The 27,997-nt window shown below is 41.5% G+C and overlaps 2 protein-coding genes across 3 annotated transcripts in view; both read left to right on the top strand.

The window, feature by feature from the left end:
* Window positions 1–316: 316 nt before the first annotated feature.
* On the top strand, window positions 317–11,121 carry LOC136446034 (solute carrier family 15 member 4-like). Its single transcript, XM_066444307.1, has 7 exons — window positions 317–1,290; window positions 2,206–2,504; window positions 4,809–4,977; window positions 5,540–5,683; window positions 6,328–6,515; window positions 7,066–7,205; window positions 7,514–11,121. The coding sequence occupies exons 1-7, from the start codon at window positions 745–747 to the stop codon at window positions 7,846–7,848; spliced, it is 1,821 nt and encodes a 606-aa protein (XP_066300404.1). The 5' UTR covers window positions 317–744; the 3' UTR covers window positions 7,849–11,121.
* A 968-nt stretch (window positions 11,122–12,089) lies between these two features.
* Window positions 12,090–27,997, top strand: part of LOC136446017 (transmembrane protein 132B-like) — a 37,072-nt gene continuing 21,164 nt past the window's right edge. For both annotated transcript variants that reach the window (XM_066444295.1, XM_066444287.1), the window contains exons 1-2: window positions 12,090–12,436; window positions 26,569–27,433. In XM_066444295.1, the coding sequence (XP_066300392.1) occupies window positions 12,379–12,436; window positions 26,569–27,433 (923 nt within the window). In that variant the 5' untranslated portion in view covers window positions 12,090–12,378. The remainder of the gene's footprint in view (window positions 12,437–26,568; window positions 27,434–27,997) is intronic.

Genomic DNA, 27,997 nt, shown 5'->3' with positions numbered 1-27,997 from the left:
AATGTGATGTACACGATTCAAACTAGTTGTTTTAAAACCGTAATCCGATGAAATCCTATACAAACGTTTTTTTGACAGTCTATATTGCATGAAAAGCTTCCGTCCGCATGAAATCCAAGTGGTTAACGTTTGACATATCTCCAAGCAGATTTTGGGGCGGAAGTTCGTAACTTTTTCTGACCGCCGGCCGGGCTTCTCCGACAGCCACTCACCCCAACTTGAGAGAAGCTCCGCAGTTTTAATAGACTGAAACGTTAACGTTACAATCTTTCGCTCTAACATCTGCTTGGAGAATATCATTACCACGTGACATGACCTAGTCATATGACAACAACATGGCGGCGGCCTGGAAGCAGAAGTAGGGTACACTTCCGTGTTTCTCTTCTCTATTTTTCTCCGCTTTACGACTTCCCATCACGAGACTGTCACGACCACAAGATCACAGAGAGAATTGAGAAGCTATGATTTTGTCGTCCTTCGCGTTTGCGGCCATACGATTTGATATTGGAAGCATCCGACACGGGCTTGCGTAAGGTCTGTTCTTTGTTATTTTTGTCATGGCGTAACACGTTTTCCTGTTGTTTTAGTGGATTTTGCAGAAGTGGTTCGATCTGCGATACTTCTGTTTGTGAAGAAGCCATGATTACACCGGGAACACGTACGAAAACGTTACGCAATCGGACAGAATCTTAGTAAAACCGTGTGACCCCGAAAGTAGTGTAGGCGAGCAGCTGTAAAGACAAGATGAAGGAGGAGCAACAAGAAGAGACAACGCCGCTGTTGTCACCCCAGAGAAGGGGCACATACAGGCCACACAACAGCAAATATAAATGGGCCTGTGCCGCCATCTTGCTTGCAGAGACCTTCGAAAGAATAGCTTTCTACGGCATCACGGCCAATCTCGTCCTGTTCCTGAATCGCGGGGACTTCTTGTGGACGTCGTACAACGCCGCTAACGCTCTGTTCATCTTCATGGGCCTGTCGTACTTGATGTGTGTGTTCGGAGGTTGGCTGGCGGACACCGTACTGGGAAGGTTTCGGACAATCGTGATCAGCTTTGTCGTGTACATTTTGGGTATCATGTTTCTCCCCATGCTCGGACATGAGGGGATGCGTGGAAAGCTGTGTGGAGGCAGATCCTGGGTGCCAGTTGAGCCGTCAAACGTCACAAAACACGCAACAAACGATCAGGAGCAATACTGCGACTCTCTCATCTATCCAATCATAGCAGTCATCGCCATCGGAACAGGGTCCATGAAGGCAAACATTGCACCATTCGGCGCTGATCAGGTAAGAAATTGAACTGATGATAAAATTTCAGTAGTGCATAAGAAAAATGTTGTTTTGCAAATGACTTATCCATGAAATAAAGTTTGTAAGATATCGAAAAATTATATTTTGTGTAATGTCAGCAATTCAACTGTTGTTCTCAATTATTTCAGTACCTTAAAAGTCATACAGTAGTTATGTAATATGCTGTTGTCGTCATATCTTACCTTAGTTTGGTTTAATACTTGTGATTGTATCATGTGACAAATGGTTCCCAGAGCAAAGTGGATCTGGATCTGGTAGTGGTCATGGTAATTATAAAGTGCTCAGGAAGATTAAATGTGCAAATAACTGGAACCATTTCTGTGCAAGGTTTCAGTGAAGGCATTAGCAAGCTAAGCGAACACCCGTGTAATTAGTTCATGGTGGTGAGGTTGTCCCTTATTCCAGGTTGAGGTTGATGATATGCTAGACCCAAGTTTAATATATTATCTCTTTCCTGCATAGCCTCTATTTGTGGCTCCCATCCTGTTTATCAAGACTAAGACTAGGTTTACACACGCATTTCCTAAGTAACTCTTGGAGCATGCACACTCCGAGTATGTAATGGGTCACCGTAATGTAAAGCCAGCCCCGGACCCCTCCCCCCATTGTAATTTAAAACTGGTCCTCCTTTTTTGCAGGTGAATATAGGCAGGTTTGGAAATACTTTCTATAAACTAATCAGTAATTGCAGGTTGTGCAAAGAAATCTGTATCATCAAAAGTTTTGTAACCAGTGCTAATGCCCATGGGACATTGACATAAATATCAAAAAGAAAATATTAACAATTCTTAATGCTTGGGTCAATGCGAAAGATCTACCAAAGAATGACACGCCAAGTACAGGTTTTACTACATGTACTTAGTGCATTCATAGTTCTTATTCATCTTCCAGGTGAAAGATGAGGGGCCAGAAGTGATGCGTATGTTCTTCAACTGGTTCTATTGGTCGATCAACGCCGGCGTGCTACTGTCGCTTGGCGCTGTTGCCTTCATCCAGCAGAACATGGGCTTCTTCTACGGTTTCCTGATACCCGCGGTGTCGCTCGGCGTAGCGCTGATTCTGTTTGTGCTGGGACATCCCGCGTACGTGTGCAGGGCGCCGTCGGGGAGCGTGCTGACCAATGTGTTCCGTATCATCATGGAGGCATGCAGATCTAGGAGAAGGCGGAGAAGAAATTATAGCCAACCAAGGTAGGGGGAAACTGCCTTTTAGCACATCTAGGCCTCAAAATTAACTTTTTTCCCTACTGTCCCAGCATTGTCCCAAAAATAAATTTCAACTGTCCCGAAGTGAGGATGGACTGTCCCAACCCTATTTTCAGAAATTATGTATTACAACAACTGTAAAGCTCAGTATTGCTGTGTAAGCTTATTGTCCATTGAAATAATCAACTCAGATTCAAACTTATCTTGTCTTTTTTATTAGACAACAACGAATTTATTACATTATATCTTATGGATAGTAGTGCAACGTCCACTGCACATTTACAGGTGGACCACTTGCTGCAGTGCCTTATCATGTAACAAGTGGCAACTGGGAACTTCAAAAAGTCATTTTAAGAACATAATCTTTTTCTTAAAATAAACAGTACATAGTGAGTCACTGAGTGACACTAGTCTAGTACATTTACAGGGACCACTTGTACTTTATCAGTGGCAGGTGGGAAGAAAAGAATATATAGTTAAAGAATGAAATATTCTTCAGATTGTCTCTGTCTTTGGTACACAGTGTAACAACAATAGATAGTACACTAGTCTAGTACAGTCAAACGTGTCTAAGAAGACCACCCATGGGACCGATAGAATTCGGGCGTCTTGGACACGTGGTCTTCTTACAAATAGAGATTGAAATAGATAGATAGATAGATAGAGATTGACATTAGTCAAGACAGAGGCACCGATTTCAACGTCATAATTTATTAACAAGAATGCTAAACAAAATGCACTTAATCGTTTAACAGCAAAGCTCGTCTCCATTATACTGCTTTCGGATTCCACATCTACGATATTTCTTCCCTATTTTCCTGGATTATTTTGCTAAAATTCATGAAAATTCGCTTATTTTTGTGGCGAGCGGCGTCACTTTTACCATCGGCATTGTCTGTAAAAACTTGTGAATGGAGTCGATACCGCATAACAATGGGTCATTTCGCTACAACGCTAACGTTAAAAACAAAGGATCAATGTTTTGGGTTGAGTATCCGACACCCTACTGACGTTTTAAAATACAATTTTCATGTAAACAACACCAACTGCATCTGTTTACACCGTGAGTAGGTCAGAAAATAAGTTTACTGGCGAGTGTTGGCGAAAATTCTTACCGGGCACATGGTCGCCACAAGCGGGAACCTTCTTTCACAAAATCGGCGACGCCGCAGAAAAATTACCGGATCATTATGGCATTGTTACCCATGAAAAGATCGTGTATGGTTAAGTTTTTCTCCTGGTGTGAGTTTTAAACTCCCAAACCCCCCCCAAACGCCAGAAATTTGCAGAGAAATACAGAAATATAGCCTCTAGCGTGCCTGTAGATGTAGAAACGCATTGTTTATTTAGTTAGGATACTTCACTAGAGGCATGGGTGAGCAGTTAAAAAAAAAGATATCCACGTATTATCATTAAAACAAAATGTTATCAAGCCAAGCTTTCTTTATGTATATATTTTCTTTATGTAAAAAATGTTTTTGACGAAATAAGTTTAAATTTTGTACTATTGAATGTAGAGTAAAATCACACCACACGCAATAGTTCCACCCACATTGCAGTAGACTATTCCAATGACCTATGACCACTGGCGCCATCTTGGATTTCATCGCTGCAAAACAGGCCGATTTACCGTGATTTCCCGCAACTTACCATTAAAAACTGACGTCGCCACACATTTGAAAATGACGTGGTCGTCTTAGATTACGTTTTGGTCGCTTGCGGTCCGGATCCGGTCTTCCGCGGGGAGATCGGACATTCTGATGTTGATTAGTTGATTATTTTCCTATTGTCCCAAAAGTGTCCCAAATAGATTTTTCAGTTGTCCCGGCCTAAATTTTAGTGGCCCCGGGACATCGGGACATAGTTAAGATCGAGCCCTGACATCATAGATAGAGAATGTAATTTGACAATAAAGGCGTGTTCAAGCTGAGAAGGCTGCATAGATATTTTCAGTAGGATTTTACAAATTGTAGATGACATTCTTGCAATATTACAGGGAATAGAATACATATACCACAGAATCTACTGTAAATGTCTTTGAGTTAAAGCAGTGATTTAGTTTTGTGGTAAGGAGAAAATGGAGTGTTCTTACTCGTAGTAGTTTTAAGTTCACGCTAGCGCTATATAGTCACTAGAGTAATGGAGACAAATATTTGCTCAGTGGTTTTTAGTTTGTGGTGAAGTCAGGTCACCAGGTAAACCGCTAAAATGAAACCATTCCGAAAATTTCAAGAATTACGGTGTGTGAAAGTGTACTTATCCTTAAATCTTGATTGTTCTCTTTGACAGTGACATTGATACGGTGGTGGACCCCTTACCCAACCCCACGTGGCTGGACATGGCGAAAGTGCGGTACGGTGGGAGCTTCCACGAATCCAGCGTCGAGGATGTCAAATCTCTGGGGAAAATCCTGCCTGTCTTCATAGTGCTCATACCGTATTGGATGGTGTACTTCCAGGTACTGTTAACACTTACGGGTAACACATATGAACCATGCACACTCCTTTTCCTATATAAGTACATAGTCTTAGAATCAAAGAGCACATCTTAGTGAACACAGCAACCTTGAAGTTTGGAACTTGGGGCACAGGGGCATGTAAAAAGACATACATTGTACATGTACCTTGAAAAGCTGTCAAAGCAAACATTTGTATGCACGCACAATGAGGTAAGCACCATTTGCTTTTCAAAAGTGCGTTTTTCATGAGCCGTGGTGCATGTGCCAGCTTCTGAACTGTGTGCACTGTGACATCATGACTAGACAATCAACTTATGATTTGATTACCTGGCGACAGGAATCCTGAGATACTATTATGATTTTTAAAAACAGATATCATGACAACCCTTGGGTTCGTATTTGGCACAGACATATAATGTTCATTAAAAATACCATGATCATGTTTGCATGTAATCCGGAAAATGGTGTATTTCGGTGTCAGAATCACTTTGTGCACTATCAAATATACTCCAGCAGAAATACTTGAATGCTAAAGTGGAACTGTTGATTTGAATTCCTACAGATGCAGACGACCTTTCAACTCCAAGGACTTCACATGCGGATCCCACCCTTCAATATTACGGTCAAGAACAACAACCCAGGACTGACCACACAAGCTGTACATAACAATACAGTACCTAATGGTAGTGGACTGGTCAAGATGCAAGTGAGTCTGAACTGAATTCTGATCATATATTAAAGTGATAAGATTTCATAGTTTTAAGATTCTGTATGCACTATTGCTTGATAATGATCGCAAATTTAGAACTTGTTATATGCTTTTTTCAACAAGATGCACACTGTTGAAACTATACAAGGAGAGAAAGATAAAGAAAGATAAACCTAGACTGTTAAAAGATTCCAAAGGCCCTGAAATATGAATGTGTGATGATTTCCGCATTGTGGAAAAGGCAAAAACTATTGTGTAGTACGAAAACATATATTCTCTTAGCCCTTTTTGTCTTTGTCAAACACTTTGTGAAAATAGATGTATAATCTGGCTTAAAGTAGCATATTATCTACCTGTATTGAAACAAATTCTGTTTAGAGTTCTCTGACTGTCACAAGCGATACTGTAAATCTTAAGATATTCAGTGTTCATGGTATCTTTACGTTTGCAGTTGAAACAGTAGTATATGAGTATTAACAACAGAAGACTTTGTGGTGACTTCTCACTGCAAAGTCACATTTTCTCTGTCTTCTATCGCTACTGCTATACTACTATTTCACTGTGATGTAAAGATACTTCAACAAATCTAAGGTACGTTTAGCTTTAAAAGATTTTACAGTACTACATTGTAATCCACTCAGATGCCAGCGGCCTGGCTGACGCTGTTTGATGCTCTGCTCCTGTTGATCCTGATTCCGGTTATGGACCGCGTGGTCTACCCGTGGATGGACCGGCGCGGGTGCCACTTCTCCGTACTAAAGCGGATCAGTCTGGGTATGTTCTTCGGCCTCTGTGCAGTCATGTGCGCTGGTGGGCTGGAGACTTACAGGTTAGTTAACCTTCTCCCTGCTGCCTAACGCTGTCACCAATAGGAAATTGGGTGCCAAAGGGCTACTTCGATGTGCTAAAGGTTAATTGATTAAGCTTAACCGAATCGAATCAATGGGAAAGTTTTCTGTTCCAAAAATGACAACAAAAAAAAAACTGGAGGGAAAATATGAGAAATCAGAGAATGCATACCCAGGCTACCCACACATGTGGCATAATGGCAGGGTGTTTGGCCTAGACAGAAACCAGAGGTCCTGGGTTCAAATCCCCTGGTATCTGATTGTGAATGGATAGTATTTTCTATTTATTTCTAAATGTATAGGTACATGTCTATCAATAACGAAATGAAAATGGCTTGATCTTGTTTTTGGTTTGCATTACATATACCTGAGAATGAGAAGAATTGGAGAAGCAAAGTCATGGAATGCGGTTCCAAGCAAAAGAATTTTACAGGTACAGCTGATAATGATGACAGCTACAGAGATCAAAACTGGGAAGCTATTGGAGATGTACATCTAATAGAGAATATATTTTATTTTTCCCCGCTCCAGATTGCACCTAGTCCAGAGTAACCACACAGTTAACCAGACCATCAGTAATGCATCGTTTGAGGCGGCAGACATGTGGATCTGGTGGCAGATTCCCCAGTACTCGCTCATAGGGGTCAGCGAGGTGTTCGCCAGTGTCGCAGGTTTGTGGAGACAAACTCTCTTAACTTTATTGTATGTAAGTACTGTAAATGCAGAAATGTTGGGGGGATTTGATTTCGGGGTAGGGAGAAAATGTAGTGTTCGCGGTGGTTTTGAGTTTGCGTTTGAAACAATATGCTACAGTCACACAATGGATCAGCTTTTCACGGTAGTTTTAAGTTTGTGGTAAAGAGTTCACTGTGAAAACCGTGAACATAAATTTTGTTGAAGAAATGAATGAAGAAAAACAGGATTTTGAGCCTTGCCATTGCAAATGTATAGTGAAACTTCATATTCTTCACACATCCAGGCCTGGAGTTTGCGTACGCTGCAGCGCCTCGTTCTATGCACTCGATCATCATGGGCCTATTCTTCTTCACGTCCGGGATCGGCTCGCTCCTCGGGTCAGGGCTTCTGGCGCTAGTCAAGAAGTTCAACTGGGTCAAAGACGTGGACCACGGGAACATAAACCAGGGGCACCTGGATTACTACTTCTTCGTGCTAGGTGGCCTGCAGTTTCTCTCATTTGTCGTTTTCAACATCGTGGCTGTTTCCTTTCACCGCGCCAAGATGAAGCGACAAAAACAACAGGCTGGGAATGGGTTTGGCCCAAGACACTTACAGAGGAGCAGTTATATAGAGTGATATAATGCACAATTCTATTTAATGTTTTTAGACTGAAGTTTGAACAGTTTCTTTTGGTTATTACCTCATTTCTCCAAAAAAAGCAGCTGTGGTTTGGAGGCATTTACCTTAAAGGCCCCTAATTGTAGGATTTTGGTGGCAAAACAAAAGTTTCCCTAATTTTTAGATTTAACATATCAACATATTTTTGTTGATTTTGTCACATTACAATCTATTGCCAAAAGATGACCAGTACATCATGTGTTGAACTAATCCAAAACTCTGGGCCAAAACATAGCAGGTTTGTAAATTAAACAAATCCCAGGCTTTCAACATGTTCCTACTGCACGACAACCTACAATAGGAGCCTTTAACTTAAAAGCAAAAATTCCTTTGATACCTCCTTTGATACCAGTAACGCAATATGCATTCATACAGTAACAGCTTTGTTTCATTGCTCCAAAAGTTTCCTTTGTATATTTGCTATACACTGTTTTTGTAGTATCTTATGTATATATATGTAAATAATGATGTATGCTTGGGAAAGAGTAAGAAAGATAATAACATGTTTCTGTTTCTTAGTCAAAGAAATGCCACAAGTAATTGACTTTCACAATGGGCATATTTACCTGGAACATGTATGCAGTACACTGAGTACAGTTTGATATGTCATTATTGTGTCATGATGTTTCAATTCAGTTTGTAAGAAGAATATCTTTAAAGACAGTGTGTATGCACCATGAGTGCAAAGATTTTAAGGAATGTAGATCTTCATGTATATTGATCCCAATATTATCATATTGTCTTCAAAAAGACATATTTAGCTGCCTTATATTTCAAATAGAAAGCAGATTTAAATGTTTAGACCAGTGAACACCTATATATAGCTATGTCGGCAAAACTCATGAGTGTGAATCTCAAGCCATGATAATGCACAGCAAATGAAAAAGTTAATGTAACATTGGTGGAGAATTTGATAGATCAATTTCAGCGATATTCATATTTAGTACAAGACAGTAGTCAGTACATTTGCTTGATAAGGTGTGCCATTTACATTTTGTATTCTTGAAAAGTATGTTTTGTATATTTGTCTTTCTTGAACTTTTTGTGCATGATGATTTTGATGTGCAATTGTGTATAGAAATATGCATAAGTTAGTAACGTTGGGTAACCTAAATTCGCGGGGTACTTAAATTCGGGATTTTTCGAAAACGGGGTATTTAGGGATATGTGCTAGATGCAACATAAGTAATACCGCTAGAAATGCAAACCTGACAGACTTACGTATTCAGAACACTGTCTGAAAAGCTTCGATAAGCATGGATTATAAGGCGACGAGGTCAAAAACTCTCCGTCCCTTATTGGAACAGTCTGAGGGCTTCGTGGGAGAAGTACACAACATGGTTGTCGGCTGGTTTATAACAAAAATGTCACATCCGCTTCCTGCTAAACACAATTATTTACAAGACAACTTATTACAATCTCTCTTGCTAACCTACAACTGGATTCTAAGTGTGATTAATCATCAAAACTCCTCTCTGTTGCTACAACCTACGGCACGTGTATTTTCCCGCCGCCATATTGTTAACCAGAATCCTGTTGTCAAGCAGACGACAAAGGTTTGTGAGGAACACTTTTTTGTCTAAATGCTGCGTGTGATAGTGGACTGAGGAAGATATTTTCCTCAAAGTTTGCTCCTAACACAACAAGGAACACATCGACATAGTAGTATTACCATTGCTACGGCATCCAGCTAACTTGCCATGAATAATGTAACGTTACACGTTGCCCGATGATGACGATGGGCCGACTTTGAGTGAAGTTCTACCGACTCAACACACGGCTTGTTCCCGAACTGGCCTGATGTGTGCGGTACGGCCGTTTTTTCGTGTATTTTTTTTTTACTTGGACACGTCTTTATCCATAGCACTCTCCTCAAGCTAAGGATGGAACGAATTGCTGCTGTATAAAATGTGATTAGCGGTAAGATATTCAAGACGAATCTTCTCTCCCGAATTAATGTGCCCCCCTGTCCGACAACACCCTCATTGTGCGTGTGGCGGACGGTAGTTTCAAGTTGAAATATTATGGTGTCAGCACGACTAGAGACAAAATCTACCATATATATGATTAGTGCAAAGATAGTACATGATACTGACAGAATAATAGAAAAAAAGGATGTTTTATTGTTCTGCTAGATTGATTTCAGTCAACCATTATCGGAAAAATCCCGAATTTAGGTTACCCAACGTTATATAAACAGATGGATTGACAATTTTTGTCCATCTATTAGATTTGAGCAAGTTTTTTTGATTGGTTGGTCAGTAATGATGAAATCGATGCATGAGTCGATCATCATTTAAAAAATCAACTATTTGTTAAGATAATTGAGTGTAAAATAATTGCCTTGTAGCAGCTGCTGTATCCTCTTCAAGTATGGGAGTTACAATGACGTTCTGGCTGTGCTGGTGTTGATGTGTGTTTGCTACTGTGACAGTATGTATTGAGCAAATACATTGCACTATTATGCGCACAAAGTGTTTCTTGAACCCAATATGGGAATGGCAAAGACTAAGGATTCAAGCAGCAGGAAATGTCTGGAGATGTGTGGTTAAAATCCTTCTCACACCTTTCGGTGTATAGGGCAATGCCCATCTCAGTTTCTATAGCCCTTGGGCCACACAGTTGTACAATCATGACAGCAGGGTTAGTGGTATGTGAGGAAGTGAGTGGACAATTGCTGAAATTCAAAGTTAAAGGCAGGCTAAACTTAATTTCGTAAAGCATATACCACTAAGACCAGTTCTGACTTGTTTTACACTAGTGACAGTCCATCATAGATTAGCGTTTTTACAATATTTGAAATTCGCGGTGTGGTGATGTAATACTGGCAATGTCCAAAGACCTTTGACCTTTGTGACGTCAGATTCCGAGTCGGCCACACCTGCACCATAGGAATTACTCCAGACGCCATTCCTCCGACTCGGAATCTGACGTCAAAAAGGTCAAAGGTCTTTGGACATCGCCAGTATTACATCACCACACCGCGAATTTCAAATGTTGTAAAAATGCTAATCTATGATGGTCTAGTGTAAAACAAGTCAGAACTGGTCTTAGTGGTATATTTAACATACTGCAGTATGCTTTACGAAATTAAGTTTAGCCTGCCTTAAGACTGTTAACTTATATTAAGTGTATTTGAAATGTTTCTCAGTATTTGTATTATGCCTTAATTTCATTGCCTATATTGTTGAAATGCAATGTATGCTGCAGAATAAAATGTTGGTGTCTTTATACATGTATTATGGTATACAGTACTAGTGGAACTATTTTAATGAGTGGCTAGTACTGTGATACACCACGAAACACTGGACGCTAGGCTATATAAATGAGATCCAAATATCAATCAGAATCAATGCCTGCATGCCCCTTTTGCGTAAAGCATAGGTAAAATTTTAATCAACTTCCTGTAATTTTAATGAGGTGGCCAAGTTGATCAGAATTGTTTCTGACTGAAGCAAACATGCTGTTGAGACCCCCTTGAGACCCTCATATAAAGCCAAGGCCAGGAAGCATCCAGCTGACTCAGCATTTTTTGATCAAAGAAGGGGGGTATGTTTTCGGTTTTAAATGGATTGGATTAAAATTTGATTACTTTTATCTGCCAACTCTACCTAAAAAGAACATGCTGACACCAAGAGAGGAAAATAAACAGTATCCAGAAAAGTGACATGTAGTTTCAAAAGACAGCAATGCTGTCAATCGGTGGAAGTCAATTTGTAGTTTCCATTTGTCATCAACATTAAACAATATAATCCACTGTGAGTATCATGAGTTCATCTTTCAAAAGTTATGCTACATCACCTTCAATACTTATTCTGAACGCTTGAGGTCGCTGCTGCAACCTACCTTAATTTTTCTGGACGATACTACTGTTTTCCATTTCAAAATCTATCGCAGGTTACTTTTCCCTTTTTTATGTCGCTTCCTTGCTGTATTGAGGCAGCTGCATTGACGAGAAAAATATTAATACATCAATAAACAAGCAGATGTTGGCAAGCATTAGACAATAACGCCCGGCGTATTCTGCAACATTGGCTTTCACCACAGCAACTATCAGGTCCTGTCACCCCCTCTCCCGTACAGTGCCAGGTCCTGTATCAAATATCAGCCCGGTCCTTTGTTGCCCGCCGCCCGCCAATCAGCGCGCCGCTCGGCCGGTCGATTCGCATGTTTGGCCCCGGGTTCGGCCTGTTTTGGAAATCGATGTGTGATGGGGAGTAAATGTATGCAATGTGCGCGGGGGCTACAGATGGAGAGAGAGAGAGAGATGAACGCCTGTTCACCGATCCCTGGCACCCTGGTGTGAGTCCGTAGCGGGGCACTGCTCGAGTCGAGGCGTTGCAGACACAGACCGTGCCTGTATACCCAGAGCACGTACACACACCCCTCTCTCTCGCGCCGGACACCGCCGATCATCCACCGGCTTCTGTGGCTCCAGACGGCTTGCCACACAAATCTAGCGGTGCAGCGACAACCCTGGCCCGAGACATGGGGGCCGTCTACCAGTCGGCCCTCCTAGCTGCCTTCCTGGCTCTCATAACCACAGGTACGACTACAAATCCTTCTGATTTCAACACAGTCATCCACCTTTTTTGTGCCGTGGTCATGTAGCGGAAAGTGGCGGAGGTGTTACAAAATGGTTCAGTGGTATTGTATTGCAAGGGTGGCACGGTCAAAGCAAACTTGACATGGCTTCTTGACTTCAAATATTGGACGACGGTAGCTTGATACGAGCACTTAAAACTACAGCCAGCATGGTTGTGCCGCTTCCTTGTATAATCCCTCCTTGCCCTGCTTCCAATTCTCATCATGATTTTTAGAAATACACGATCAAATTGATGATTTCTGTCTCTAGATTCAGACTTTTGGGTAGAATGTATGTATAAAATTCCTGTACATGAAATCAGAGAGTCTAATCGAGAAAACAACACGATTTGGCCCTCTTAGAGCAAATACAGTGAGGGTTTAGATTTACACGTGTTACATGGAGCAAATCGGGTTGTATACTTCTAAAGTCGCCGCTAGTTTTGCTACACTGGAGGGGGCTTTTGTTTTTCGAGGAAACTAGAGGCAGCGGCCCCAGGCGTTTTGATGTCTTATCTTTACCCATTGTTGTAGAGGATCTAGCGGCTTGTCCAAACTACTTTGTGTGTGAATGATTTTGTCTATTTGACAGCCGCCCTTCTCAATTTCCACCATCCCGCTAATTTTAACACGTTTTCCTCAAAACAAAAGAGCACAAAAAGACACAACAACCTCAATTAGCGTGTATCCATTGAATTTTTAGATCAACACCAAAATAAGAATTTTCATAACAAACGAGGTTTTCCCCCATCGCTATTTGTATTAATGTCAATTGAGAAGGCTTCTTATTCAAATCAGGTTGTAGCAGACTATAAAGCTTTCGGCAAACAAGTTTTCGGCAAACAAGTTTTCGCCAAACAAGTCTATATATTTGTAACGTTTTGTTGACACGTTAAACAAGCGTTAGTTTACTACCTTCGTATCAAACAATTTGAATGCTTGAAGTTAAAAATGTTTGAATATAGAAATGTTTGAATATTGAATATTCAGTGCTGTAATAGCCACCTGATTGCAGACACGCAGAACACCAAAAAATGAATGAAATTTTGAAACATGAATGTATTTTTTTGAACAACAGACCCAGTGGATACAAATTGAAAAGTGAACATTGTGGAAAATGCCAATTGTGATATTGCAAATATTAATGTAAACGAGGCATGTAACAGTTTTACAGTCAGTAGTACTTTATCAGGTATTTTATTTTTATTGTTGAAAACTCTGTGGTACAATTTTGTTATTTGAGAGGTTATTGTCATGCGTCATGAATTTGGTGTCCTTGCAAGTTTCTGCAGAATTTTTTTTACAGAAATGAGATAAATGCCAATAAAATGTGGGAGTAGAGAAACAGGGGCCATAAAATTCCAGAAGGCACTCATGCATTTTGATGGTGTACATTTCCTTTCCCCATGGACCGGTATCCAGGATACAAAGTGTCATATATGCATCGTCGTGAATATCAAATGAGTGTGATTATTCTGCTGTCCCTTTGTCTGCGTGTCAGGATACATCTCTGTTTCGCACCCGCATGTCAAAATCATTGAGACATTCTTGTGCATATCAGGCAACTGCAACATGATAAGCATAGAAACTAGAAAGAAATTGCTATTCTTTAACTTTAAGTTTGTATGATTCGGTTACATAGCTTTTGCCAGTTTTACATGGATCTTTGAATTTGCAATGATAAACAGAGATATTCTAATTTCTACTGCCTGCCTGCTTCATATAATTTGTTGTCGAATGAGGAAAGAATTGTTGCAGCTTGCTCTGCTACCAACTGAAATAAAACAGTGATAAGAAAACTATTCAACTTCCAGTGATTGATGCTATCCTATTCTATGGTATATTTCATTTCATGGTCCTTCTGCCATATTCTACCATTTGGCAGTGTGGCCATATTCGATAAGCCCAACCCAAATACAGACAGATGTCCAATGAGCACATTTTACGGGTGCCATGAAAAGTATTGGGAGGCCTGCTGTTAACTCGTAACTTTTGTTTACTGCCATTGTGTGAATGGCTTATAAAGTTGTAAGAAAAATGTTACCTCTTTCCTTTTGAAAACTTGGATTTATTGGGTCTTTCGTGCACTTTGTTTATGACAGTCGATGTGTATCTCTGCGATTGGAAAAGAAAAGCTAGCCACGCAAGCGGTAAAACGCTGTATGGGTTTACGACCATTGGGATTATAAAGTTTGCTGTTGCAATATACGATATGATGTGTTGTGGTGTTTGATCATGTGGAGATAATGACTAGGCTACATTCAAGACTACAACCCCACCAGCACGTTACACATAAATATGCGTTGTCACAATATTTTACTGCAGATGAAATGCCTCCTTTCAGCGTCACCCTGGGGTGTGGATGGACAGGTGTAGATTCAATGGCCCTGGCTTCATGATTATGCGCATATAAATGACCAGATTTTGAGACTGGTTGCAGGAGCAGACATGAGCTGAATTGATACATCAGGACCTACACAGGGAGTGACAACATCATGTTGTGATTGGCTACTGGTCTAAAGGGATCATCTATTGAAAAGTTTAGCTGCATGCTGTGTGGTTGGTAGGTGGGGAGGAGGGCTTATCCGAATTAATCAGTATGTATTGAAGCCTATAACAACCATGATAAGGGTGTCTAGCCTTGCACAACAACTTCAGTACAACCAAGATACTGTCTGAAACCGTAGCGAGCTATTTAACTTTTTGGGTCTAAACATTCAACTTCAAGGCCAGGGAAGTCCAAGTTCACACTAGGCTCCTAGACTTGGTGAAACCAGACTTGCTGAAAACACAATCCCCTTTCCCACACTTTGGAAAGAGTTTCCAGATTTGGTAGATAGTGGGGAGACTGGCTGTAGTGTTGTAGGACTCTTTCCCTTCATTGGCACATTTGCAATCAATTAGGCACCTGGAAAGCGGAGCAGGGGGATCTGGTGACATGGACGGCTGATTCCATTTTGCAGGGTCATTGGCAATTCCCCCTGCCCGTCCAAATGGCTGCTCTGTAATGTGCTGGAACACAAATATGCACTGCACAAGATGAGAAACAGATTTCTGTTGGTAGGGAGGTGCTGATCGCTACCCCCAGGTTGTTCGTCCCAGGAGGTGCGATATTGTGCCAAAAAGGGCAAAGGGGACAAGGCCTTTTCTGACTTCCACCCAAGTTTGACTCTGTCAGTCCGTGACTGGCTGAGATCTGAAAGCGGTGCCATATTGGCAGAGTGGCTTTGAAATTTGGCTTCCAAGCGGCCATTTGAGCTCACATATGAGTACACAGCATACGGTATACATGGAATCTAACTGTGCACTTCAGCCCCCCCCCCCATTTATTTTATAAAAGATTGTCACAATTAAATTCTGTGCAAGAAAAATGCATTTGATGTTTATCTAGTAGTTTTCCCGCCTTGCACATGCGCACTAGCTACCAGGGGCCAAGACCCCGGATGTAGTTTTATAGTCTACACAGATTGTTCTACGTTTCTGTCAATACAACACGTGAGTTCAGTAGACGTGTGTGTGTGTGATCTTTACACAGTTTAACAATGGTAGCAGAGGCTGGTGGGTAGTCTGAGTTTTGTTGACTGCTCAACCGTTCCAGTGTCGCAAGTCAGGAGTTTTGCTGACGACATCTGCGAGTTTCCTCTGAGAATTTGTGTAGCTGAGTATCGGCAGCAAGAAGAAAAAAAAAAATGGCGGCGGGGTCGGAATGGTCGAAGCATCACTCCAGAATGCCGCGTTTCAACATGAAGGAGAAGACATACGAACAGTATCGGTTCGAACTCGAATGTTGGAATGCAGTCACTACATTAGGCAAGACGAGACGGGGTATCGAGATCATGCTCAGCCTACCAGAATCAAGTGAAGATCCTGAGTACAAAACTCGTGAGTTTCTCTCGTCCAAATTGGAAATGCCGGAACTCACATCGGACAACAGTTTCGCTAATGTTCTGGAAAAGCTGGACGAGCACCTTCGTGTTGACAAAACTGGAAGACTTTGGGAATCGTTTGTTGCGTTTGACCAGTTTAGCCGTGGATCCCTACCGATGAGTGAGTACATCTCAAAATTTGACGTTCTTTATAATACTCTCAACAAATGTGGCCATGTGACCCTTCCCGCCTCCGTACTCGGTTTGTTGTTGGTAAGACGTGCGAATTTGACCCCTGCGGAATCGAAGTTGGTCATGACAGGGCTCGATTACACCAAAGAGACAGCTCTATACACTCAGGCTAAGGCAAGTTTACGTAAATTCTCCAGTGAGCTTATGTCGGCACATTCGTCTAACTCTTTTGCCATGCCCATGATGACACACGAGGTTCACGTGGCAGAAAGTCAAGCATTCCAATCCTCCCGTGGGAGGTACGTACCAGGCGCCACAGGGCAATACAAACCAGGCCGCTCCAACAAGCCAGGCAGGGGTCGAGGTGGTTTCCGGTTTCAAGATGGCGGCCATGGAAGTAGACAGGGCCAGGGTGAGGGGACGCTGAACCCTAGAGATAAGTATGGAGATTACTTACGCTGTCGTTATTGTGGGTCTTTCCGCCACTTCTTGGAAGATTGCCCGGATGCAAAGGCAGAAGAGGCCTATGTGACGGAAGCTGAAGTTAAGTTGGAAGAAGATGAGAAGTTTACAGTGTTGTTTACTCATGCTGCTTCCGAATCCAAGTACATGATGTCGGAAGAGTCAACAGAGCCGTATGCTGTCCTAGATTCAGCATGCTCTTCTACCGTGTGTGGCTCTGCATGGATGGATCAATACTTATCAGGTTTGGATAAGAAAGATATGATGAATGTTTCACGAGAAGCCAGTTCCCATGTGTTCGAGTTTGGAGGGGACAACACACTACCTTCCCTGGGCAGGTACAGGATTCCTGCAAACGTGGCTGGCCGAGATGTGCTGATAACGACTGATGTTGTAGAACGGGACATTCCATTATTGCTGTCTTTAGATGCCATGAAGAAGGCTGGCGTAGTACTAAACACACAGGAAGACAGGGCCACAATATTTGGCAGGAATGTCGACCTCCGTTTGACCACCTCAGGACATTACTGCGTTTCATTAGTGGATAGACCAATCAGGGTCAAAGAGGTGTTCGAAGCTAATCTGGGCAAGGATATGCGTGAGCGTCGTACCCAGGACAGTGTTCAAGTGCAGCAAAAGGCACAGATGAAGAGCCTTCAGGCAGATCTTAAGATTGCCCAGGTGAAGATTGCTGACCTTGTCGAGAGAAATGACACACTTGCCAAAACTAATCAAGAAATCAAGCTTCTCAGTAAGAAGACAGAGGATGAGATTTCACAGTTGCACATGTTGACCGAGCAGCTAAGATATGAGAACAGCTCCATAAGGGAGACGTTAGCAGCAGAGAACACCAAGAGTCAGATGCTGCAAGAGAACTTAAAGTATGTCATGCGCAACACTGAAAGGAGACTTCAGGAAATCTCGGACAGTATGACAAAGAAGTACCAGAATGCTGTGGGTCATCTTACAACACAGGAAGGAAGTCTGGAGGCACAGACACTGATAGAAACGCCTGAAACAGTAGAAGACGAGAGGCAAGAACCCAAGACTGGGAAAGGACAGGCAGCTGCAGAGCAAGCTGAGATTAGTGATCCAGAACCAGTCAAAACTGAGGAGATAGATGATAAAATAGACACAGTCAGACATGGAGAAGAAACGGTGACGGTACAACAAGTAGAGAAGTTGAATGAAGAACCAGCAAACAACGAGGAATCAACAAATAAGGACATAGCAGTAAGGTTCGAAGCAGTAAAGGCAGAGGAACTGTTTGGCCGTTGTGCTTTTCCATGTGAGGAGAAATCAGAAAGAGAGACTGATATGGGGAGGGAAGTTCCCCAAGAGACAGAGACTGTTGAAAAGTGGTTGTCAAGGCAGGTTACACAGTACAATGTTGATATTGGATGAACACGTTGTGACTCTAGCACCCTTCAGAATAGTCTTAGGGACCAATGACAGGTTTAGGCTCATGTTATGTTACCATTAAAGCCTCTAGTATAAGGCAAGAAGTGCAAGTATGCAATACCAAGCTTTATATGTCCATGTACTATGTAGGTGAGTCGTGGAAAGTTTTTGTGTTTGGAAAAGGATCTCAGGATTGAGATATCTACCATCACACTGCTCATAGAAATAGTGTGATTCTCACAAAGGAAGGGGTGAATGCCAAGTCTTTATTTGAAGTGATATTTACAAGACATGTATCAGCTATATTATGAGAACAATGTTCTGGTACTCTGGAATATAAGACATTTCCTTTTCGTAACAACAAACATTTTTGTAAGTTAAGAGTTTCATACACCTGTAATTTTCCCATTTAGAGAATCAGAGGTTACTTTGTTAAAAGTTTTTTTTTCTTGTTCATGTAGAGATATTGTTAAAGTGTGGTTTATAAATATGTAATAGCTTTAGATTTTAGTAACCACTTATCCAATTGAAAACATATATACTCTTTTTGAAAGATACCATTAACTAACTCTGTTAAAGAAAAAAATAGAAGGGAATGTTTATCTAGTAGTTTTCCCGCCTTGCACATGCGCACTAGCTACCAGGGGCCAAGACCCCGGATGTAGTTTTATAGTCTACACAGATTGTTCTACGTTTCTGTCAATACAACACGTGAGTTCAGTAGACGTGTGTGTGTGTGATCTTTACACAGTTTAACATTTGAAACATCTGTACTGCTTCAAATCAGATTAACAATTTGAAAAGGTGGTCATCTCCCTGTTTCTGGTCCATATTGATCCATCTAAAAGCTAATTAAGATTATGCTGCCATGAATGATAAACTGCTGCTTCTAGACCCTATAATCACACTGAAGTGGCCCTTCTGTCGAGAGGCTAGTAATTTTCCAGCAATCCCATAATGTTATATTCATATTGATAATGTAATAGTCTATCATAGTATCAGAGAAAATGAGCTTATGGATTTGTAGATATAAAAAATTGGATTTCTTTTATGGAAAATGAAATTGTGACAATATCAAACAGATAGCAGATCATTTATAGATACCACCTTGAAAGAATATTTTGTATGTTTTCATAAATACAGTGCTTGATAGGGGTTTATATCCAAATTTGACATGTGCAAAATGCATAAAATTATGATAATTATTTCCTGCCTCAGTTCCTGTCATTCTTCATGTATATAATATGACGGACTCAACTTTAACACAGATGTTGTCTTTTTACTGTTATTTCAGTAGATGCCAAAGTATCCCTCACAGATTTCAAACTCAAAATGAAAATCAGCCCATCTGCTGTATGGATGCCAGTAAGTTACTGAGAAAATATATGGCGCTGTTAGAAACAACAGCAGGTCACTTTTGGACCTTTGTCACCTTTTCCAGCGAGCTGAAATTGCATCGTCATCTGGAGCGTGTGATTACCATTTGGTTAGCGTGTAAAATCTCATATCAGTGCGGTAAAAAGAAAAATCCAATACTGTAAAAAAAACAATGGCAGGCAAGAATGGCTCAGCACAATCAATAGTTTTGAGAACACAGTCAGCTGGCCTGTTATTTGATCATTATCTGGTGGATGTATATCCACAGGTACAAAACTATTTCTGTCAATAATTTGTTGGCACTGGTTTGTTCGAGATGGTCGGTGTGTTTGTAGGGGAGAAAAATCAATACAAATGCCTGAAATGTAGGAGAAATAGACACATAATACCAGACTCGATTCGGAATTGCTCGTGGTGACAGGTGTAAAAATAAAACCGCATTTGAACGGAGATCCAGCTAAGGAGCATGTTTGGTCGCGCAAGTGGGAAATGGATTTGCTGAGGAGGAACATAATTGAATAATGAATTATACAACTGGTCAGATCAATAGATAAAATCCATTGTATTGCCATTTTCATCATTTGACACAAAATAGAAGTCTGCAGAGAAAACGTATTTCTTATTAATAATTTTCTGGCTGACCGAAATGATATGAAAGATAATTTGAAATGTTGCCTGGAACGAAAAAGGCATCCAAGTAATGGGTTGCGTTGGCAACCTACCAAATAGCAAAACACCATGTTCTTGACAGCCCCTTTTGGAATGCATTATTGATCGGGGTGAAAGTAAATGACCTACTGAAAAGGAGGGTTAGCTGTGCCCCCCAAAAAATCAATATGGCTGCCGGGCCTGCCTCTGCCGAATAGATATTTCCCCATTATGGCAGTTATGGGTTCTGCTAAAATTCCTTCGTCATCATATTCTGGATGGACGCATAACAGTGGATTGGCAGGATTGCCGTAAAAATATAATTTGATAAATAAATGCAAATGCCATGATTAATCATTAGGAACCATGGAGTTAAAAACTTTGAGGGGTAGAAACATAAATGTGTGAATTTCAAGTTGCTTACTCAATGTTAAATTGGATATGGCATGTTATAACCACCTCTCTGTACAGTGTACAGTGTACTGATTATTTTTTATCACCATGATCATGACCATGGCTGAGAACATTTTCAGAGGACACTGTCACACACACAGTGTCATTGCCTACAGTGACCAACGAGTCCCTTGAGTCAAATTGACATTGTTGAATCCAACCAATGAGATCACACACCTGATAATCCCCTACAGTTCAAGGTTTATCAGGTGATAGCATAACTGCAGTCCCCCCTTCATGACTCGTACTGATATTATTTCCCAAGAGAGCAGTTTTCGTCCCGATGATAGATTTCCAGGGGTCTCCCTACGCAATGGTGCAAGGGCGCTGCGCCTCTCCCAAAATTCCCAGCGCCTCTCCCAAAATGTTCAAATTTAGGGTCTTTTCTTTGTATTTTTGTAGATAAAAAATAACGAAAAATTGGATCGGCGTCGATACTCCCGACTAGTAACTCCCGACCGCTACATAACAGTTACATACTTTGCCGAGAAATCGGAAAACAATTATCGAAACACAGTCACCACAAGTTTGGCTTTGTATTGTACTTACGGGCGTGGGGACGCCACCTACCGTTGGGTAATCACACTCCTTTGTTTCTTGTCATTGTTATGCTTGCAAGCAATGGATATCGGTGCCTTTGACATGCATTGATCTCCTTAAAAAACTGTTTTTTCAAGACTCAATCAGAGAAAGCCAGCAAAAATACGTGAAGGAAAACACGATTTTCGGCCGAGCATTTCAGCCCCTACGTTGTGATTTGCCCCGATTTGCCGTCATTTGTGGTCGTATTCGGCGGAGAATCTATTCCTTTCATTGTTTTCCCGTGAAAATTCTGCTTTGGTAGCGTAGACAAGTCGTATTTCACGCCGGGGGTTGACTTCAAATTACCCTTGCTAGCGGCAATCCGGCGGCCATCTTGTTTACTCATTGATATGCATAAATCTAAGCGCTGATTGGTCCGCGTCATGAAAACATGTGCTCTGATTGGTTTATGCAAGATATCACGTGATCACATGGCGGGAAATCCCCTAACACAGTTTCGGCATGGATCACATTTTGTGACGATAACTGGAGCAGTTTTGGGGTGATTGTAACATTATTGATTTTGAAAAATTAACCAAGCATTTTCTGATGGCAACATTCGGTTAATTTTCCTGGTATACCCTTCTTAACCAGGTGGAATTGGACGAAGTTTGGCGGGGCATTTTACTAAATAAATAGCAAAATCTATTAAGTTTTTTTAAATGGTTTTTATTGAATGTGCTCTATACTAATGAATAATGTTCTACTGGCATAAATTTCTAATTCTTATTTCAAATTCATTACATAATTGTATGAATAGTCATTCCTTTTTTTAAATTTTTTTTAAATAATTTTTTTTAAATAACCTAATTTTGATAATAATTTAAAACAATTTGGGCTTGATCTTCTGATCCTATCTTTAGTTTGTAACATTCACAGCCTAAGTTGCAGGAGAAAGCTTCCAATCGCAATTTATAAAGGCAAAATGCAACAGATTTTCTGTCTCTTATTTCTGTAAGATTTACAGCTCAAGTTCCAGGAGAAGGCCTCAAATTGCAATTAAGATGGCCAAAATGCAATAGCTTCTAATTTGGGGGGAATCCCCCCCTCTCCAAACCCCCCCCCCTCCTTGTCGCGCCGTGCGCGACTTTAGGGCGCTTCGCGCCCTCTCTTAAAAATGGGAGCACCACTCCCCTAAAAATTTCTGGGGAGAGCCCTGATTTCAATCAGAATGCGAGGGTAAATCTGGAGGTACATCTGTGATCTCAATCTATTTCCATAAACATGTTTCAGCAACCCTCTGGGAAAAGTAGCAAATGGAGGTGTGCTGTGCCGCATAGAGAAATGGATTTAGCACATGTACGAGAAAGTCATGTTTATTAATTTGACATGTTTTATGCTGACTTCAATTAGGTTATCATTTTTTTATCCCAGGTTGACAGGTTAAGAAGACATGCATTTTGTAGAAATGAAAATGGAGAAAAAAGGGGACAACAATAAAGGAAAAGATTCTGTATTTCTGCTCAGACCATAGAATAAAATTTCAATTATAAAAAGACTGAGGAAAATAGTTACATTGCTGCTGGTTTATGGCCTTCCATATTTTGATAAGCATCTCAAAACAGAAGACACTGCGTAGCATATGACTTATAAAATACCACTGTACAAAATATCTTTACTATCTGATAGCTGTTCCAGTGATTGTGATCATGAACTATCTTCTCCTAACCCTGCTGAAAGGAAAGGTGTCTAACATCATAGAGAGACCATCGTTTTGGTCATGATTCATGCTCATGGATGTAATGGGTGCTAAATGTTTTCCTAGGCGCAAATGGGCTGCAGAATCTGTCCCGCTAGGTTATGGAGAGAACTGCGCACTGATAGGTTATGGAGAGGACTGCGCACTGATTGGTTTCTGACTCATTGCTGTAGCCTGTGTTTCTTACACTACAGTCTCCATTCTCCAGCTTCATCATCGCAGGGCTAATGGACCCTTAATCTAATCAGGCGGATGTTGAAAGGACCAGTGTGATTGTATTTCTGCCATGATTGCTTGTGTTTATCCTTCAGAGTCCTTTGAGGTCAAAGATATGCCCAAACTGGAAAGACATTCCATTCTGTGTGGCTAACTCATCCCGGTTGGCGTGGGGATTCGCCTACTAACCGCTTTTCCTTTATGGGCATAAACAAAGGAGGAAATTTGCAAAATACTGAAATCAGCACCAAAGTCGCTGTTTAGTATTCTGGGCGTAAACGTTGACGATTCATTCAGGCTCAGTCTGTGCTGAAATATAAACTAACAAACCCGGCTTGATTTTAATATTGTTTGAAAAGGGTTGGTGGGTTGGAACAATAGGCTGCATGTAAGATGCCTCGGATCACTTGCACCGAAAAATGGCCATGTAATCCGGCACAAGTAACCAGAGACTTTTGCCTGGTGGCCGGCGGCTAAATACCCTGTTAGAAGAGAGCGACAAAACAAGGCTTATCGACAGCATTGTCAAGAGGCTTCCCCCGCTGATCCTACTCTTATGAAAGACAGTAGGCAGGGAGAAATGTTGGTGATGTTTAGATAGGAGTTGCTGGCTGGTTTCGTGGTGGGTTGGCTGGCAGGTTGCGAAACGGCAGCCAAGCGTGGGAGGTAGACGGTCCATTGGTCGATCATAATGTCAACAAACATGCTTTGAAATGCCACCGTCAGGCAACAACATACACATACAATGGAGCTCAACCCTAAATATTGCCTATCTCCCAGACCTGTATAATCGCCGGTGTTTGTAAGTGTACGTTTGAAGGAATAAAAGCAAACAGTTAGCCAGAGTGGCTTGCAATTGTAGACTGTGTGTACACATCCACATGTGTAGCCTCTGTTTTCTCCCCAAACTTGGAATGATTACAAGAAGTTTACACAACTCCATGTGTGAAAATCGGTTATTTATCTACTGCGGCAAGGTCTATTAGATCTAACCATTAGGCTGTAAACTTTAATCTACAAAGGTTGTAAAAAAAGGTGGGTTAGTTAATGATTAATTCAAGCAAACTCTTTGAACAACGGGCGAACAAAAAAATGGCTGCCAAAGAGACCGAAGCAAACTACATATGTGTTCTAAGTCTTTGTGTTTGAAGCAAGTTCCTTCAACTTGTGTTTACACACCTCTTGAAGGCAAAGCAGGGAAGCGAAGAAAACAGGCCTCACAGTTACACTGTAGACACAGCTTTCACTACTACTACTTCTGGGGGCTTTTCGAGTGGCTCGCTCTCAAGTTATAAAGAGCGCTCGCTTCCTTTCCCCAAGGGCTTGGCCTGTCTGAATTGAAACCTACCACTTGCTTCCATTTACAAAACGTCATCACCTGTAAGATTTCATTATTTGTCTGCTGTTTCGGAGTATATTATGAGCTTTGGGAGGAGGCTTTCCAACATCATTGTAATTACTTTGGTGAGAACAATGTAACTTGTTCGCAAATGGGAAACATTAGAGGATTTGCTATCATCGGATGGGCCAAGGTTATAAAGAGTTGATTTCCCAGGTGATCACGCAATGCAAGATCGAGATTATTATATCACATAACAGTTGGATTTATTTTCTCCAGAGAGCATTGAAAAGGTGAAAAGAAGAATGAAGCATCGCCATTGTCTGTTCAGATTTCAAATTGTATAGTTTATGTTGTAACGTAATATAGGTTTGAATATTCTGTGTTATAAGATTAGGACATTTAATATTCAGAAAAACACATGACCTCTATAGACTATACATGGTGGAGGTTACAAGAATACACTCTCCCTTGATACTTTTTGTACGTACAATCCGTAATCAAGTGTATAAAAAGGAGATACTGCTTTGTAGCTAACTGTTCCGTAATGTAGCCTGACAGCACATTTAGACAGATTGAATGTGAGAATAAACTTTTAATTACAGATTAGATGGTGCAGGCTATAAAGACAAAAAACTAGGCTGATGTGCCCCCCTCCCCACTATCATTACATTGTTCTACTGCTGGGCATTGTTGATCCGAGACAACGTATCTACTTTGCTTGTAACTGATGTATCCATTCTATCTGTAATGGACTATCATAGTACTTGAATACACAAGTGACATGGTGGTCACTCTCAGTGAAAGTCTAGCCATTCAAAATGTGCAGAGCAGATGACAGTTTGCATCTACACGCTCACTGAGCCAATCCCTGACAGTATAAACAAGAGGATCCTTTCGAAGCGATGCGGCGCAGACACCGCACAGTGTTAGCATGCACTTCATCCCAAGCAAAGCGGTTACACATCACAAAGTGTAAATTTTTTCCTTTCGGGTAACTCCAAACAGAACGAGCTTGTGTTGAGTTTACACTACCGGCCAGTTAGAGTTACAGTGTCAACTAGGCTATTCTGGCGCAGGGGTAGCCGATTGTTTACATTATCCCCTTACAGGAGTCAAGTTGCCAAAGTGTATTTTGGGTGCAGTGCATGGCTCGGCCAATCAAAACCGTGCTTTGCTTGTAGTTTGGTGTCTGGGGGTCACAAAAGTTACCTCAAGGACGGATACAAGCTGTGTGGTACGTTAGGGGGCCTGCCTCCAACAATGGCAGACATAGGTGCCCTATTCAGGGTTGGTAGTGATCCGAGACCACCAAGGCAGGTGAAGCTATCCTCTCACCTGAGTCATGACCACTTGATGTTGACCTAGCTCTTGTATGTCCTGAGTTTCAGGTTTGAAATAAATCTCATGCCAAATACAGTTGACACACATTAGACATGGTCGTTGCCTCATTGTATCTTACTGTTTTCTAGTTAAACCAAGAAATAATTCTGTTTGTAAATCAAATTTCTTACTATACAAAGTTATTTGAGGATTGATCTGTATCCACACTGAACAAAATAGCTTCAAGGTCTACTTTCACAGGAAAAAATTAGGGTCTCTCCATAAATACATTTCAACACAATGGCTAGCATTTGTAATGTTAGGTGCTACCACCTTTCAACATCCATTGGCTTCACACATGTTTTTTTAAGTGAATGTTGGGAATAAAGGTTTTACCTGCAGCCTTTAGAGTATAATGCTACACGACCAATGTTTCATTTTAGATGTTTGAAATGCATTGAGTAAGACAGACAGTAAGTCAAACAGAAAACATTATAGTAACTAACGTCCTACTTCTCATTTGTTGGTTTGTGCAGGGGCAGCCCGCAGTATAGCAGAGGAGGTGTTGCCAGAGGAGGTGTTTCCTGTTCCCGTCAGCTTCCCTGCCCATCTAACCTACGAACATGCGGACTCTGCCTACTTCCTGCAAGACGACTTTAGTAGTCTTTTCTCCAACGGGAGCGAGACGGTGCGAGTCGACCAGTTCGCACTTCTCCGACCAAGAGAGCCGGCGGTCGTCCGTGCGAGCTACGGCCCCTTCAAAGTGCAACAAAGTGTGCCACATGAATTTTTGTTTCCGGGCCTGAACCGGACAAGTCCCGGCCAGTTTTATAAACTGGATATCCGGGCGCACCTCTTAGATAAGAGTCTAACTCCCGAGAAATCTAGACTGGGGGTGTTATTTCATATTGTGGAAAGCGACTTGTCACGAAACGAGGGCTCTGGACCCTTACCGTGCATCGTACTTCACGTAGCGATGGACGGGAATGAAGCGAAGGCCACGTGTCAACCGGACGGACCTGAGCGCCTTTGTATTGCGGAAACAGAGCTGCCGCTACACTGGTGGAAAGACTCGGCGACGGAAAAGAGCCCCATGCAACAGGGCAAGTGGCAGGACAAGGAAGTCCAGGTTTTTTACAGTTTGGTGCCCCTCGACGAAAGCTTGCAGTGTCCAGAAGAGAATTTGAACTCGATCAGACAGGAGAGATTGCGGGGAGAGATTCCTGAACTGAGACATGTGGGTGCAGTATTCCTGACCATACCGGCTGTGCAATATAAAGAAGTCGGGGACGGCTCGAACCTAATGTTGAAGGTTCCGAAGAAGGTCCTGACGCCCGGACAGCAGTTCTCCGTCCCTGTGCTTCTGAGTGGAAATTCGACCCTGCAGACATTTGATATCAGGTAAGGTCATTGTGACAGGTTCTTCTTCTTCATCAGACAAGTGTAGATATTATTATGGACTATGAACGTGCTAAACTAATGCAGGCCTTTTGCCATTTACCGATTCTACAAAGTGTCTTGCACAAAATCATGCACGAAAAATCACCATAGAAGAGTTTTTTTATCAAAGCAAAAAAGATCAGATTGGAAATAGTCTGGAAAATTGTTGCTGAGTCAGTGAATGCATAGGTATCTGACAGTAACCATGGTGGATTAATCAATTATTCAGTAGCAGTTGAAAGCTGTGAAAGAAATTCCCAGTACACTGGCATGAAATAGTCATGGAAAAATGTTATAAATGCAGTCAAAACGAACTGTAAGCTAGGGTCAGAAGCTGCAGTATATTCGGGGTGCAGATGGCAAAGAGGAGGACAATATCCTTTCAACTGGTTCTCTGTCAAACAATAAACCATCTGCCCCGTCCAACAATGCTGTCTAGCAGCCACATGCCTAAAGCTGTCATCCATAGAATATTTCAGTCCTTCTGGTGCTTTCTTGTAAGAAAACACAGTTTCTTTTACTCCC

The sequence above is a fragment of the Branchiostoma lanceolatum genome, chromosome 1 (genome assembly GCF_035083965.1).
Source record: "Branchiostoma lanceolatum isolate klBraLanc5 chromosome 1, klBraLanc5.hap2, whole genome shotgun sequence".
In the NCBI taxonomy this organism is placed as follows: domain Eukaryota; kingdom Metazoa; phylum Chordata; class Leptocardii; order Amphioxiformes; family Branchiostomatidae; genus Branchiostoma; species Branchiostoma lanceolatum.
The sequence above is the reverse complement of the archived record's forward strand: the minus strand, read 5'-3'. Positions and strand labels throughout refer to the sequence as shown.